Source organism: Alternaria incomplexa, assembly GCF_024043165.1.
Source record: "Alternaria incomplexa strain BMP 0042 chromosome Unknown scaffold_2, whole genome shotgun sequence".
NCBI classification, from domain to species: Eukaryota; Fungi; Ascomycota; class Dothideomycetes; order Pleosporales; family Pleosporaceae; genus Alternaria; species Alternaria incomplexa.
In genome coordinates, this window is record NW_026249851.1 from 1,709,720 (window position 1) to 1,724,950 (window position 15,231).

General features: G+C 51.8%; 6 protein-coding genes across 6 annotated transcripts; 5 read left to right on the forward strand and 1 right to left on the reverse strand.

The window, feature by feature from the left end:
- Window positions 1-579: 579 nt before the first annotated feature.
- Window positions 580-1,295, forward strand: CRP63 (60S ribosomal protein L32; the record flags this gene model as incomplete). The annotated part of the gene is made up of 6 exons (XM_051431658.1): window positions 580-619; window positions 678-719; window positions 772-854; window positions 960-1,032; window positions 1,086-1,134; window positions 1,187-1,295. The coding sequence occupies 6 exons, from the start codon at window positions 580-582 to the stop codon at window positions 1,293-1,295; spliced, it is 396 nt and encodes a 131-aa protein (XP_051294792.1).
- Window positions 1,296-3,690: 2,395 nt separating this feature from the next.
- J4E90_002077 (uncharacterized protein) lies at window positions 3,691-4,593 on the forward strand (the record flags this gene model as incomplete). The annotated part of the gene is made up of 1 exon (XM_051431659.1): window positions 3,691-4,593. One exon carries the CDS (start codon window positions 3,691-3,693, stop codon window positions 4,591-4,593), a length of 903 nt encoding a protein of 300 aa, XP_051294793.1.
- A 1,359-nt stretch (window positions 4,594-5,952) lies between these two features.
- Window positions 5,953-10,379, forward strand: J4E90_002078 (uncharacterized protein; the record flags this gene model as incomplete). The annotated part of the gene is made up of 2 exons (XM_051431660.1): window positions 5,953-5,959; window positions 6,130-10,379. The coding sequence occupies 2 exons, from the start codon at window positions 5,953-5,955 to the stop codon at window positions 10,377-10,379; spliced, it is 4,257 nt and encodes a 1,418-aa protein (XP_051294794.1).
- Window positions 10,380-10,424: 45 nt separating this feature from the next.
- J4E90_002079 (uncharacterized protein) lies at window positions 10,425-11,452 on the reverse strand (the record flags this gene model as incomplete). The annotated part of the gene is made up of 2 exons (XM_051431661.1): window positions 10,425-10,697; window positions 10,751-11,452. 2 exons carry the CDS (start codon window positions 11,450-11,452, stop codon window positions 10,425-10,427), a joined length of 975 nt encoding a protein of 324 aa, XP_051294795.1.
- Window positions 11,453-12,568: 1,116 nt separating this feature from the next.
- J4E90_002080 (uncharacterized protein) lies at window positions 12,569-13,600 on the forward strand (the record flags this gene model as incomplete). The annotated part of the gene is made up of 1 exon (XM_051431662.1): window positions 12,569-13,600. One exon carries the CDS (start codon window positions 12,569-12,571, stop codon window positions 13,598-13,600), a length of 1,032 nt encoding a protein of 343 aa, XP_051294796.1.
- A 648-nt stretch (window positions 13,601-14,248) lies between these two features.
- Window positions 14,249-14,765, forward strand: RPL22 (60S ribosomal protein L22; the record flags this gene model as incomplete). Its single annotated transcript, XM_051431663.1, has 3 exons — window positions 14,249-14,260; window positions 14,342-14,583; window positions 14,639-14,765. 3 exons carry the CDS (start codon window positions 14,249-14,251, stop codon window positions 14,763-14,765), a joined length of 381 nt encoding a protein of 126 aa, XP_051294797.1.
- Window positions 14,766-15,231: the final 466 nt, after the last annotated feature.

The following is a 15,231-nucleotide window of genomic DNA, read 5'->3' on the forward strand; positions in this document are numbered from 1 at the left end:
TAGAGGACATGCTTTGCTGCTATAGCAGCTGCCGGCGTTTTGCTCATCAGAAGGCGGGTTTACTTGATGCATGTTACGAGATTCACGGGAGCATTCCATACCATGGCCAGATTTACAGCACTTTGAGCATCTTCTAGTAAATAGACTAGCTCAGCATGATACATCACCGTGCGCCATCTATTTTGTTTCGTTTGTGCTGGGTGATTACACATTGGAACAAGTGACCGTCGACAGCAACGCAGGGCAGGCGAAGAAACAAGATGCCGCTAAGTATAAGATGCGCGCAGGTCGTGCAGTCGAGTCCAAAGACATTTGCATTGCTGCCGCGGACACTGTACATAACCACTGTTTGTCGCGTCCGTTGTTGTTCGGCGAGGAAGGTTGGTGGTGGTCGCTGCGCTCTTGGTGTGGCTAGGGCCAGCGTAAGCGAGGTGCCACTAGCGTGTCCACTGAGCTGCGGCGCCTTCGCAAAATCCATCAACGCCAACTTTTGACGACACCACATCGACAACTAACCACACAGCAGTCAAAGTGCGTATACCGAGGCGGACTGCTGTTACTGTACTGACGATATCGCAGATGGTCGCCGCTAAGAAGCATGTCCCGATCGTCAAGAAGCGTACGCCGAATCTGCCTCCATGACCTCGAAAACTCGCGACTGACGTATCCGTTTACAGACCGCAAGCGCTTCAACCGCCACCAGTCGGACCGCTTTATGTGTAAGAGACACCGGAGCTGGGAGTGAAGGAATTGGCATCTGACACTGGACAGGCGTCGACCCCTCATGGCGCAAGCCTAAGGGTATCGACAACCGCGTCCGCAGGCGGTTCAAGGGCCAGGCTGCTATGCCCAAGGTACGGACTACCAACTACCCGGACGGAGGAAGAATCTTGTCATCGAGAGGACACTGAGCGGACACGGAATGCTTGATGGACCAGGGCTGACGGAACGCCTCACAGATCGGATACGGCTCCAACAGGAAGACCCGCCACATGATGCCCAGCGGCCACAAGGCCTTCGTCGTCAACAACGGTATGCTACCTATCGAGTACGACACCACTCCAGGATTCCGCTAACGGATGCAGTCGCCGATGTTGACCTCCTCCTCATGCACAACCAGACCTTCGCCGCAGAGTACGTTCGCCAGCTTCCGTTCCACCATCCCACATACTAATGAATCCTTCAGGATCGCCCACGCTGTATCAGCACGAAAGCGCATCGAAATCATCGCCAGGGCGAAGCAGATCGGTGTCAAGGTTACCAACGGCAAGGCCCGCGTCAAGACCGAGTCGTAGATGGGTGCGGATTTTCACTTTGGGGCGGGGCATACAAGGCGTCTCTCTGATTAGTTACGATCTCAATGGGAAGGCTTTCCATCCTCTTCGGCTCACGGTACCCTTCGATACGGTATGGGGAGAGGCATGCACTTCAAAAAGCATTGCGACATGTTACTGCGGAATGACCAAAGATATCAAGGGACAGGAGCAGTAGGAATGCAATGAAAAAACGAGCCAAATCAGGATCTCCTCGATGACGTAGGATGTGATGCTTTTTGATCTTAGACTAACTGCAGAGCCGCTTTGATTTCGCAACCCAAACTGCCGGCCGCGCAGAACAAACGTGTGTGTTGCGGTATCGTCCGTAGAGTGCCTTGGGTGCTGCGTGTACTCTGCGCCAAGCATCGAATGCGCATCAATCAGGCTGATCTTCTTCACATGCCACAGATCAGGTCATGGCTATCGAGATGACGACTAGAGCTTGCGGTAAAATATGCCGCGCCGGTTGTTGCTCACTCTTGCGAGCTGTTCTCCTTTGAGCTAATGATACTGCATCCACGATGTTGGAATGGGTTGCAATTTTCAGCTAGACTTTTATCGCAGAAGCCTTTGACCAACGACGAGCATACCTTGATGTCGATTTCGCTTTCATGTCATCGACAAGCAACATCGAACCTGCATGCTAGCACTATGCAAATGCCTGTCGGATGAAGTACTACCGGCTATTTTAGTCAATTGCTTAAGCTGCCTAAGCATCAACATCGCTGACGGGCACGTTTCCGCATGCGCACACCAACTCAGCGCGTCGCCTGCTCGGAAGATACGCAGCCGCAAGCCATGTCCACTCCTCAACCTACTCACCGCCATCAGATTGATGAGTGAACTCGACGCACATTGATAAGGAATCTGATAGTAAAGCCGTATTACCAGCCGTACGAGTCACAAAGGGGCAGCGCAAGAGCCATGGTTGCTTCTTGGCGCCGTCGCACGTACGCTGGGTGCAGCCGCGTAGGAGCAAGTGAGGCGCCGCGTGGGCTCAAAGGAAGGCCGGTATTTGTCGCGTGGCACAGGGCGTTGTAGGCAGGGTGTTGGCTGTCTATTTGCTTGTCTGGCATGGGTGTGGAGATGGAATGTTTCACGAAGTTGGAGAATCGGAGCGAATGTTGCAAGTACGGGGAAGGGGATCTGAGGAAGGTTGAATTGCGCAGGCTGGCGCTTACTCTGCTTTGACGCACGCATCAGATTGTCGAAACATGCAAGCTGCTTAGAAGAGAGCTCTTTGTTGCTTCAGGCGACCCGGGGCTCCGAGCCCGTTGTTTTGTCATGGTTCCTGGTGCTGGTGCTGGTGCTGGTTCCATCGACGGCGGACATGTTGAGCGCCTCGCTACCGGCTGCGCTTACGGAAGTTCCGCGCACGATCTAGCAACGCCTGTCGGTCCACTCAGTCCCTTTCGCATCCGCACACCTCAACCCAGCATCACACCGCTCTGAAGCTGCCCTCAGTCTGTGCCTGCCCTTGCAATTTCACACTCCCAGGCGACTGCTGGACAATCGACCTGGCTGCGTCGCGTTATCTGGCATTATCTGTCCACGAGTGGCTGGCACCCCAGGTGATTGGCCCAGGGCGGCACTCTATCAACGCATGTGGGTTGCTGCGAGGGAGGCACGAATGCGGAGCCTGGCATGCCACCACGACAATCAGCGGATCCGTGGGCGCGCGACAGGAAAGAACCGGGAACGTGTACCGCTGAGAAGAGCTGATTGAGGCAGTGTGTCATGACGAATTTCTGATGAGGCCCGTTTTACTGAGGGTCCGATACGCTCGGGGGCGGCGTGCGAGGACTCGGTGCTCACGTTGGCATTGGCCTTAGATGTCTGACTATTGCTCCCCGGTACATGGTCCACACTTGTACCCACGGTAGGTCGAAGCGCATCCCAATTTCCTTCCGTCAGCCTGGGAAAGATTTTCAGACCCAGCACTAAATTAGCTCCCGTCTTTTAAATATTTCGACACCCCAGCGTCTTTGTTTCGAGATTCCTCCTTTCACGCGCACTCAGTGAACCACGCTCGTCGAAGGCTTGCCTCGCTCCTCATAGCGACACAGTCGTGCACCTGCACGCAGTGACCGGCGGTCTTCGGCTAGTCACTTTCACAACACACTCCTGAAGTGACGGATTTACATACCTCGTCTACCAACTCGCCTCTGTTCAAGCGGAATATCGCAGCATCCAACGTTGCCACTGACGATCACGACCACGTGCTTTACCCGACGGCAGACTTTGCTTCAAGAACTTTCCGGAGTACTTGCCACCCCCGGAATCTCAGACCCACCACCACTGCCGACTGTCCCCGGAGGACATCACCGACAGTGACCGGAAGAGTTTTATCAAACGTTGTTCGAAAACCATCGACATGGCGCCCAACCTCTTCATAGCCACTCAAAAGGCCTTTGCGCCCCACAAGTGGTTCAAGTCGAACAAGGCAGAGCAGTCATCCAAGGTCGTTGAAGAGTGGACCAGCCCAGTACCCGGCCAGTACGAGAGTATCCCCGGACGAGGCTGGTTCCTGATCGCAACTCTCAAGGACGATTCCAAGCCAGAAGGCCACCCCAGTTCATACATCAAGTCATCAACCGGCAGAGTGTACATCTCCCTGGACCGTCCCGTTCCTCTGAAATACTCACATGCTGTCGGTCGTTATTTCTTGGAACCCGAGTTCAACAAGCGCAAGAAGACTGTCATGATCAAGAACGACAAAGGTAAAGAAGTACAAGCAGGCTTCTTCCGGGTCGACGACGTGGCTTGGGTCAAGTGCTGGGACGAACACGACACCTTCATTCCTGGGAACGCAAATGGTGCTGCAGGCTATCAACGTTGGGTCTTCGATCAGCAAACACAGCAATTCCGTCACATGATCAAGCGCGACGATCCCAACTACGTTCGGTCCCGAAAGAACTCTCCTGCCCGCGATGCCGACAACCGCAGCCAAGAGTCAGTAAGCACTGAGTATCGCACTAGCCGTCCTGGTAGCACCAAGAACGGCTTCAGCGTTGCCAGCACAAGGGCCAACAGCTTCCGCTACCAGCCTCCGACTCCTACATCAAACCCGACTAGCCAACGCCCTTCAAGACAGAGCAGCCCCAAGCGCAGCGACAGCATACCTCTTGAAGAAGCCAAAATCGCCCTCAGACGTTTGGCTAGAGAACACGAGGAAGCCGCAGCTGCGTTAGCTCGATCTCGCATGAAGCGCACCGACTCCAAAGGTCGCGTGGAGCAGATTGAGCGCGGTCGTCTTTCCGAACGGGTTGGTAACTAAAAGTGTTTTACATTGGGCATTCGGCACAGCGACATGATGGCGCCCGGCTATTTTGCGACATGGAGCTTGGCATTCAACACGTGGTGGTACCGACTTCACGGTGCTACGACTCCCCTTTACAATCTTGTAATCTTTCTAGAGTCATGATTTCCTTTTCACGGCCTGAGGTTCAACGTGTTTAGTTCATTAGCGATTATCGGTCCTTGTACGGCTGAAGGCCGAGTGGAGTTCAGTTTAGGTTTCGTTTTAGACTTTTGGCGCTTCACTTCTTCTTCTGTACGGCGCATTACTACAAGGGCATCATGCACGGTATACCCAGATATGGTTTAAGCCCTTCGCGGCTCTGTTGTCAAGCTTCATAGACATTGTTTTGTAGGTACAACGTGGCGAATGTATCATCTTCTCATGCGTTCGCAATGCTGTTTGCGCCTTTCATCCACGTCATTAGACATTCGCAGCTGTTGTATACCCCTTGTTAGCTGTTGGTTCCTACGTGTAGAACGGTATGATAATCTTTGCGCGTGCTGTGTGCTGAGCGCATTCACCTTCGCCTCTTCTTTTAGTATACGAGCATCAAATTTAGCTTTTCTGTCACGGCGACGACGCTTCAATACTGCGAGTCGCTTCACGCAGAACCCCTTCATCGAAGCAAGTGTCACGCATTCAGGTCTTGGTTCTTTACATAAAGTACGCGGTTTCAGCAATTTGTTCTTATACTCTTCTCCTGTCACGATATTGATTTCGACCTCTTGACAACTGCTATATCAGCATTCCCACTTATCATCATCTGCTGAATCCAGGTCCTTCTACAACCAAGCAAGCCTCCTACACTTATACGACTACTGCCGGAATTCTTCTGTACGAAGATGCCGCGATCATCAGGAAGATCAGGTGCGGGTGAACACCGCCGAGACCGTCTTAGGCACGCTGATAACGATCACGAGCAATATGTCGCTGCAGACCAACGCTTGCACTCTTTTGCTCATACACGTATTGTCGAAGCAGAAATCCGACACCTAAGCCACGATCTCGCCCTCGCATTTTCCCAGATAGAGGTGCTCGAAGGAGAGCTCGGCTTGGCCGATCAAGAGATCAGGTTGTTGAGAGAGGAGAACGCGATGTTGGGAGAGAATAACACGACGCTGAAGGACTGCCTAGACGGTCGAGACGATGCCGAGCGCGAGGTGATAACGGAAATGGAAAGCCGTCTTGAACATCTACATGAGGATTTACAGGGCCTAGATGCCATTCTGCAAGCAGTCTTGGACGCTGTGGGCGTGACTGACGGCAACGAATCGTCTAGGGTCTACTTTGAGGGGGACTGGGAAGACATGGCGAGGTTGTGGCAGGAAGGTCACAATGAAGGGTATACAAATCATGCAAGGAGCGATCGGGCACCTGTTGGTCGGCCACGAGTGGATACCAAGCTTCCGCATGAGTCGATGACTGAGACGAACGCTTCTGGTCCGTCACGCCACTTCGAGCGCAGCAATGCGCCTAGCCCAGAAGGAAGACGTTCACAGCAAGCTTGTCCAGATACGTTGCGACAGATCGAAACGGAAATGGCTATCCTCCGACTCCAGGATCGTATGGAAAGAAACGAGGCTGGAATGAGAGCCTTGACAAGCCGATGCGATGCGCAAGATCAATGGCACGACTTGCTAGTTGAAATGTTGCATGAACAGGAGATGATCTTTGGAGACATACTCAGTACTATCTACGAGACGCAAGAGGAGTATGACGATGACGACGACGACGACGGCGAGCCATATTGTACGTGCGGTGAGCGTGGATATGAAATTGATAGTGGAGACATGAATGCAACATTAAGAGGCGGAATGGGTGGGAGAGACGAGGACGAAGAATTCGTGTATGATTATGGTGGGTACACGAATTGGGATCAAATGGACGCTTCGTCGCAACAGGAGGGTATGAATGGAAACCAGAGTAGTGGTCGCGATAAAGAGATCATCCGGAAATTGCGACAGCAGGTTAAGCTCTTGAAAGAGCAGGTGCATGCGCTTATGGAGACGGCGCACCGCGACATTGTTTCTCGATCGAAAGACCGCCAAGAGGAGGAAGAGGATGAACCGAGTCTGCGTGGTGGAAGTGGAGAAGAGGAGGTTGATCACGATGGCAGTCGCGAGCATATCGATACCAGCAGTGTCCCTACTCTCATCCTAGCCTCACCACACTTACTCTGCCAGCGAGCCGCAACTCGGGTCGGCGATTCCACCGTCCACTACATTCTCGTATATCTACCTCCAGGTCTCGTCATTCCCGGAACCAAAAAGCCCGAGCTTGTTTTCCACAGCGCCGCGACAATCTACTATTTCCCAACAGGAGCAACAGAAGATTTCGTGAAACGAGAAGCCTGGAAGCAAAAGGCTTGTGGAAACGGACACTGGCAAGAAGTTGCGATCCACAAGATACAATCAAAGCAGGTGTTCAAACACGCGATCGCAAGCTGGTGGGAGACCATGGGATTAAGCTGGGATATCCTAACGGGTGGGGACTGGAACTTTGACGGAGATGAAGGTGAGATGTATATGGTCAACGACAACAACCTCTTTCTCACAAATCGCACAAGAGAAGTAGCCGGCGCACAAATTCGCGGCGGAAGTGGTTACGAAACCGACCCGTCATTCCAGAACGAGAGCGCAGCGAACGATCCTAGCAGCATGTTTGAGCCGCTCATGCAAGAGGCCGCGACATTATGTGTGGGCCCTCCAGCCTCTCAACGTGGGGACTTTTGGATGACTCTGGCCAATGTACTACAAACACGCAACTGCTTTCTCGAACGAGAACTCGAGAACTTCAAAGAACTAAATCACAGTCTCATGCAGGACCTACGTTGGCAGATGGATGTACAGGTGGAGATGGAAGAGCGGGTTGAGGCCGTACTGGTAGAAAAGAACGCGATCGCTGAAGACCTGGAGGTTCTCAAGACCCGCTTGATGGTTTTAATCGAGAGTACTACATCTCGTACGGTATGCACGGACGATAAAGAAGACGTGGCTTTGACTGACGAAATCCGTATGGAATCGTCAAGCCTAGGAACGATGCGAGGTGGTAACGAAGACCCATCATCACCAGCGACATCTACGAAGGAAACGACTCCACGAGCATTCCTCTCCGACCCTTCCCGTACGTGTGCCATTATCGCAGCGAAATCTTTCGACTTCTATCCGAGACAATCCACCATAGTCTTTGCTGGTGCCTCTCCGCACCTATACCAGTTTCCTCACAGGTCGACACTGCCTGAAATCTGTCGCATCCTTGAAATCGATGACGGGGAACAATCGCTCGCCGACGATCCATATATCGCGCGCGTCTTAGAGATCATGAAGATCCGTGAAGAGATGGGTATAGAGTTGCCCGAGAACGTCAGCGATGAGCGTGTCACTATCAGCATATGCGATGTTCCGAGTGATTGTCACTTGAATCGCGAAACAGAGATAGCTACATGGGAGGTGCATGAGGAAGATATGGACGTTCTCGGGAAGCTACTAACGAAGCTTGATATCGATCTAAAAACATCCAAGTCGTCTACCAGTACCTCGGTCAGAACCGCATCGAGCGAAGAAGAGCAAGACTACTACCAAGATGTTGGCGATTTGGTTAATTCGCTCAACGACGCAGTCAAAGACGAGCTTAGAACCAGCTCGCCGAAGTTCTGTATGTTTCAGGTACATCCTGTAATTGACAGTGAGAGCTTCTCTGAGATGAAAGAGGTAAAACAACCATGTTTGTTATCCGTTCGTGGCGGTGGTAGTCATTCTGAGTACTGGAACCATGATGCACACGGCAACCGAGAGTTCCCGCTACAAAATCCCAAGTTGCCTGCTGCACCAGGTGTCCCACCTATCACTCCGAAATCCTATGGTACGCTGGCACCAAATACTCCTAGCTTAAGTTCAAACGAGGCGATCATTACGGCAAAAAGTCCTTTGAGCATAAGACTGGGCCGTCTTATGTTCCCTGTCAAGTTCGTTCAACGGCACGAGGATAGCATCAGCCGCTTTGAATGGCAACATACAAAGCGACTGAATCCTCAGTTCAGAGACAAGCGCTCCAGAAGTTACAAGTATACAAGAGGTGCTCAATGCGAAGTCTGGGCTATGCAGCTGGACGAACACCGAGAGCACTGCGACTATTGTCAAGCAATGTTCATTGAGGAAGACTACGCTAGAAGCAATGCTACATCTACGTATAAAGACGACGCTTCGAAGCCGCCAATAGAAGCTAGGAGATCTTCGGAGAACACCATCTGGCCTGGAATCAGTAATGAAACAACCCTCCGCACTGATGACCACCCAGACTCCGGCTTGAGGGGCGGTGCCGGTCATGAAAGAGATCTGGAACATGAAGGCGAGGAAAACGAAGACTGGCGATACGAGTGGGACAATCTAGCTAGCCAAACTCAATCCTCGGGTTATCAGCCTCGCACGTTTCGCAACTCCAGCACACTTTCCACAAAGACAAAGACTTCACCTCCTTCGCCCGTTGACCGCAACTTCCGAAAGGATCGCTGGCCTCAGTCATGGGATGTTTGTACCGCCGAAGAGTTCCTAAGGACGGAACATAGGAAGGTAGATCGCCGCGAAGTTCATGCAGGTGAGTTCTCTAAACCACCACACAATACCCGGCATAAGAGCCCTGACAGCCTGACGCCATCAAAGACTAGTAATCCTTTCCTACTGGAAATGCGAAGGTCGAGACATGAACCAATCCCTGAGAGGCCACTTACGAACTGCGATTCACTGTCAATCAAAGATAGCGACAGTGTATTGGAACTCAAGGCTGAAGCTTGGCTGGACAACCCTAGGCCAGCACCCCCAATCCCCTTCCAGCGAAGCTCTGCAGCGCTGCGGCACGACACCGCAGACTCACATCATGCTGTTTCTATTGGTACAGGCGCATCTACATCTGGACCGCAGACCAATTCGGTACCCAAAGAGCCGTCATTCAGAAGTGATCGCCATGAGTTCTTCCCAGCCGGCGAACATTACACCATATCAGAGAATGAATCCAGTATGACGACGCGAACAAGGCGCAGAGACGTGCCTTTGTCTGAAATCTTGAGTGATGAAGCCTATGAGGATCACGTCAGGTCAGGACCCGTTGAGACGCCCCACCCCCGAGTACCGAAACCAAAACTGGGCGAGAGACTGTGTAAGAAGTGTGCAGAGCTCTTGACTTTGCTCGCTAAGTATATTGCAAAGTTGAGTCAGCGACTGACGGCCAGGACGTCAAAGACACCAATGAACACACCTAAAGTTCCTCGTGACAAGACTTTAGGTTCGAGCGCGAAGCCCAAAAGGAAGCCAAAGAAGGGTATTTCAAAACTAGCCTTTCAAACGCCAGCAGCGCCAGCGCCGTCAAGAACGGGCTGGGAAGCCTGGTACATGAACCGCCGGCTTCCTTACCTACCATTCGACAAATCACTTCCGGACACACCTCACGCATGGACTTCAACTCTTATCAAGGCCTTTGAACCCAAGGGGAAGTTTCCTGCAATACCTCGAGCCTCTTTTTCACGCATCGACTGCGCGCGCATCATCGCCCAGGCACAGGACAGTGCACACGCAAACTTTGTGAGCCAAGGAGCGGACCAATGGCATGTGCCAACCGTTGCCGGGCCATCAGATCTAGTGAAGGAAGCGCTCATGTGGTTGGACTATGAAGATAAGTCGGGGAAGATAGGAAAGACAGTTTTTGATGGAAACATGGCAGACGAGACTGAGTACGATTATTCCCGTAACGCCAAGCTGGCGGTAGTGTAGAGGTGGAAAGTTCGATTGAATGGTAGTATTTGCTAGTCTACAGACTCACAGCTCTCTGTCCCGAATAGTTCTATACTGTTGATACTTCATGTTTGCCTCGTGCTCTCTGGTCATATTCTGCATGAAGGTCTGGATAAACTCCGTTTTGACTGCCCATGAGGCTGTTATGCGTAAGAATTGCAAGGCGAAGACCGTCCAGACTAGCTGGATACCTTCGATGAAGATTATCTGCTTGTAGGCTGGAGCGAGTATGAATGCAGCAAGGCGAACAAGCGGAGTGACGGAGAAAAATGTGCCCAAGAAGTTGAAGATAAGGTGCTAGTCGGCACGTTAGTGGGCTGCCATGCCGAAAAATTAAGATAAGAACTTACTTCACCCAAGCCCTTGAAGATCAACATTGGTGACTTCATTTTGAGAAGCTGCCGAAGCATATGCTCCACGGTGAATATAGACAGCATGCCAACTGTCATGTCGAGCACCCATTTGACGAAAGTATTGCGCCAGTTCAATGACGCTCGATGCACTCTGCCCTGTGCGATCCATTTCTTCACCACCTCTTCCTCTCTATCTTCGCTCTCTTCGACTTGCTCCTTTTGCTGCGCTGGGGCGTCTCGGTATCTCGGTCGAGCAGGCAAGATCCTTTCAAGGCCAATGAGCCACCAATACTGCAGTATAGCGAGCGCTAGTGAAATGATCACTTCTCTTGGCAACTTTCGCCGATAGAAAGATTCCGATATCTCACTACCTGCAGTCCCATTGATTCCACTGGTACCATTGAGTCCAGTTCTAGTCTCGTTGCCATACTGGAGGGCAAGGGAGAACGAGGTACCGTCGGAGGTGTTAACCGTGGGTTTGACATCGATTGCTAATTGGCCAGTCTGGTCTGTTAAACCAGGAATGGTAGCATTGGACAATGTCCCATTGGTGAGAAGGTTGAGAAGTGTCTTGAATGTTTCATCCTGCGTTACTTCGGCGAATATGTTTTCTTCGGCATAATGGCTGTAGAGCAGCGAGACGGTGCAGATGGCGGTTGCCTGGAGAACGGCATTGCGCATCACTGGCGAGAACAGCATGATTGAGTTTCTGGGTAGAGATGTGCGATGGATGACGGAAGGAAAACGTGAGATGGACGCAATCTTAAGGCGGGTTGCCATATGAATACTGCGCCGCGTTAGGCAGCCACTCGTGTCTGCCTTGCAGTGCTACCACATTGGACGCCTGATACGCGATGCGGTCCGAATATGATGCAACGGCATTTATTATCCGTCTTTTTGATGTGGTTGTCAAGAAGGCGATGCAAGGACATCCGCCTATCGCATCGCATCAGTCGATGATGCTACCGGGTCTCGGAACGTTTCAGACACTATACTCTTTTCGGAACACGCTGATCGCGGTACGTGCCAGGGGTCCTTTCCGACACCCGGTTTTTGCTTCAGAACGACGTCGAAAAGTCAGCGTGGAAGTGAGCAATTACTTCCGTCTTCCGCGTTTTACCGTGGAGCCTCGTCTAGTAGGAAGACGGGAAGCTGCGAATACCCATAGCGTGCATGCATTCTAGCGTCAGACGCAACTCAGCTGGATACCTAGGTATGTCGCCTGGCGAGAGCGATCTATAATATGTGCTGAACATTTAGGTAAGGGAAAATCTTTTGCTTCGACTATTGCGATCAAGGTATCATAAGGCGCACGTGAAGAGTGACCAGATGGGCGTAATCTTTCGGCGCACAACGTACAAGCAACCCCAGATGAGAGCATGTAACCGGCGAAGCAAGCTGGTAAAACCGTTGGATATCTGCGGATGGACAATGCAGTAGTCAAGTCAAGAGATACATCGTAGAATGTTGAAGGAAAGCCTGTACCAGAGTCGACCAGATAGCCAGTTTCTCACCGCACCTGATTCACCACAATTTGTCACCAACCTTGAGGTAGCAGTATCGTGCCTACTTAGATTCGTTCCTTCGCGGCGTTTCACTACTGTACGGTCCGGCGACTTCGCTAACCTTCGATCAGCGAGTTCTTAACGAACGCTTTCTACGTTCACCTGCACTCATGACCTTGAAGTCATAAAAGTCTCTATTATTCCCTTCTTCATTATCATCAACGCACTCGAAAAAGTCCAACTCAACCTTCACGCAACATTCAGTATGATTCGCTTGTTTCTCTACGCAGCCACCCCCTCCGGACTCAGAATGAGCTGGTTACGGCACGCAAGCCTCGCACTCTTTCCAGAAGAATTCCGCGCCGATCTCGATGAACTCCACAGATACTTTCCTAGCCTGGCTATCGTGGTACCAGGAGTAGTGTCCCAGGTATCGGCAAAAAACGTCGGCTGGTTCTTCGCGACACTAGAGAGGACTGCCATCATTCTGACGGCTTTCCTAACACAGCATCCGACTCCGGAGCAGATCCAGCGTTACTGCAAAGACTTGGAGAACTACTTGGAAATGGAATGTCGTGATTGTCCCGCACTCCGCGAGTTGCATCTTAGAGAACTCGCCACGTTCTGCGAAGCAAAGCTAGAAGGTCGACGCCTTTCCGGCCCTCGAGCTTTCAGGGAAGTATCTAGCTTGCCTCCACTAACTAATCGAGAAGCCTTTTGGATCGTTTCAGCTTTCCTTGAGCCCGCGACAGTACAAGTGTTAAGTGCTATGAGCCAAGCGCACATACCTACGTGCCGCTCGAACATGAGCTTCCGCGAGTTTGTCGAAGCAAGTCGGGGTTACAAGGATGGGATGTTGCACAGCACCATAGAACTTCCCTTCACATACCTAGGAGATTCTGACGATGATGTCAATTCGGACATGGATGACGATCTTCAACCGACTGGCGAGCGTATTCTGATCGAGGATTTCTGCAAACCAGTGCAGAGCGTTCCTGAGGGTGTCGCATGCGCCGTATGTATGGTCGATGTCCACGAAGACAACAAGAACGAAGAACGACCAGTGATTACGAAGTGTGCTCACTACTTCCATCAAGTCTGTCTAGACAGCTGGGTCAATGAGTCAGCTATGAACGGTGCGAACGCATGCCCGCAATGCCGTGCAGAGATGTGTCAAGCTCGCGCACGTGAGCCTGTTTCACGGCTCAAGAGTGAGGCGCAGGAGGCCGAAGATGGCGACTTCATCGACTCTATGCAAGAGGAGGCATTGCACGCCGAGGGTGAAATCAATCGCGGAAGCGGTTTGTTTTCGCGTCTGCGCAGCCGGTTTCGCCGAAACTGAGGAAGATTGTCATCTATAGGGGCAATTACGTCGGCAATAACGGCTTAATGATATCTGGTCAACTCCTGCCCGGGCTCCCGGCCTCTTCGATAGTGCTGTATCATGCAGATGGGGTGACGGAGTGAACCTTGGAATGCAATGTCCTTTGTAATGACCTTGGAATGGGGCAATAGAGCTAGACTAGAAACGCTAGATGTGACAACATAGTACCAATCGTCTTGGCAGACGGTCTGTTCAATAGTGTAATGGGTTTCTTACGCGCATTTGACTGTTGAAAGATGTACAGACGAGTGATCGCGCTCGCATTAAGGGATGAGGATTGCTGGCTCGTGATGTGAATGTAGCAGACGTGTCGCGCCCCTCATAGAAGGCATGCGCGGAGGTTATTGAGTTTTCGGAATGTAATGAAGATAGTCAGAGCGTTTAATTGCTGGGAGGCATCAACAACGATGATGATGACCTCAGGTACCGAGCTACTCGAACACTCGGCGCCACTAGCCCCTTCGGGACTAGTACCCCACCATCGTGCCGACAATTTTGAACTGCTCGAACTTCTGGCGCACCGCGCGACACTCACTCATTCTCCAATCCCTCCAAATCAGACGCAGGATATCCATTTCTTTGCGCTCCCCTCCCCATACCGCCAAAATGTCCACCACCGTACGTACAACCGCTTTGCTGTCCAGCGCAAGGGAGCACCCCACGCGCACAAGAACAGTAGGCTAAGTACTCAAGTTATAGAAGCGCTCCGCTGCCGCCAAGAAGGGCCAAAAGGTCACCAAGAAGTTCATCATCAACTGCTCGCAGCCCGTCAACGACAAGATCTTCGACATCCAGGCTTTCGAGAAGTTCCTGCACGACCGCATCAAGGTTGAGGGCCGCACCGGTAACCTTGGTGATACCATCCAGATCAGCCAGCAGGGCGATGGCAAGATCGAGGTCATTGCGCACCAGGAGTTCTCTGGCCGCTACCTGAAGTACCTGTATGTTGAACACCTGGCGCTTCAGAGGGAAGGATGTTGGCTAATAGCTTGACAGCACCAAGAAGTTCCTCAAGAAGCAGCAGCTCCGTGACTGGCTCCGCGTCGTTTCCACCTCCAAGGGCGTCTACGAGCTCCGCTTCTTCAACGTCGTCAACGACGAGGCCGATGAGGACGACGAGTAGATCTACGATACCACTTGAAGATACCAACACGGCTTGCATAGTATGGAGTCTAGGGTTCGGACAACAGGATGGGTGAAGGTCTACATGGCACGTAGCACGATCTAATGAATTGATGCACCTGCCACTTCCTCAACTGCATGCTCATGCGTGACTTATTCTCTACTTTGAAAGTCCTGGTTTCAACGCGATGTCCGAAACACTCGTTCTACGCTAATGGAGTTTTCTGAGTCTGACGGTGGGGATACATGGCGTGAGTCTGTTTACAGGAACAGGGATCCCTAAGAAAAGTTTGCGATGTCACACGCGAGAACACGTTTAGCTCGAATCGAATGCCGTACCCACTTACTCCACACGATGCTAAGGAGAAGGTTGCAATATCTTCCGCGCAAGCGCTGACTGTGGAGCATGCGTCGTGCCTACTCAGTCGCGATCCTGAACACAGCTGCAAAAAGAGCTCAAGCACAGC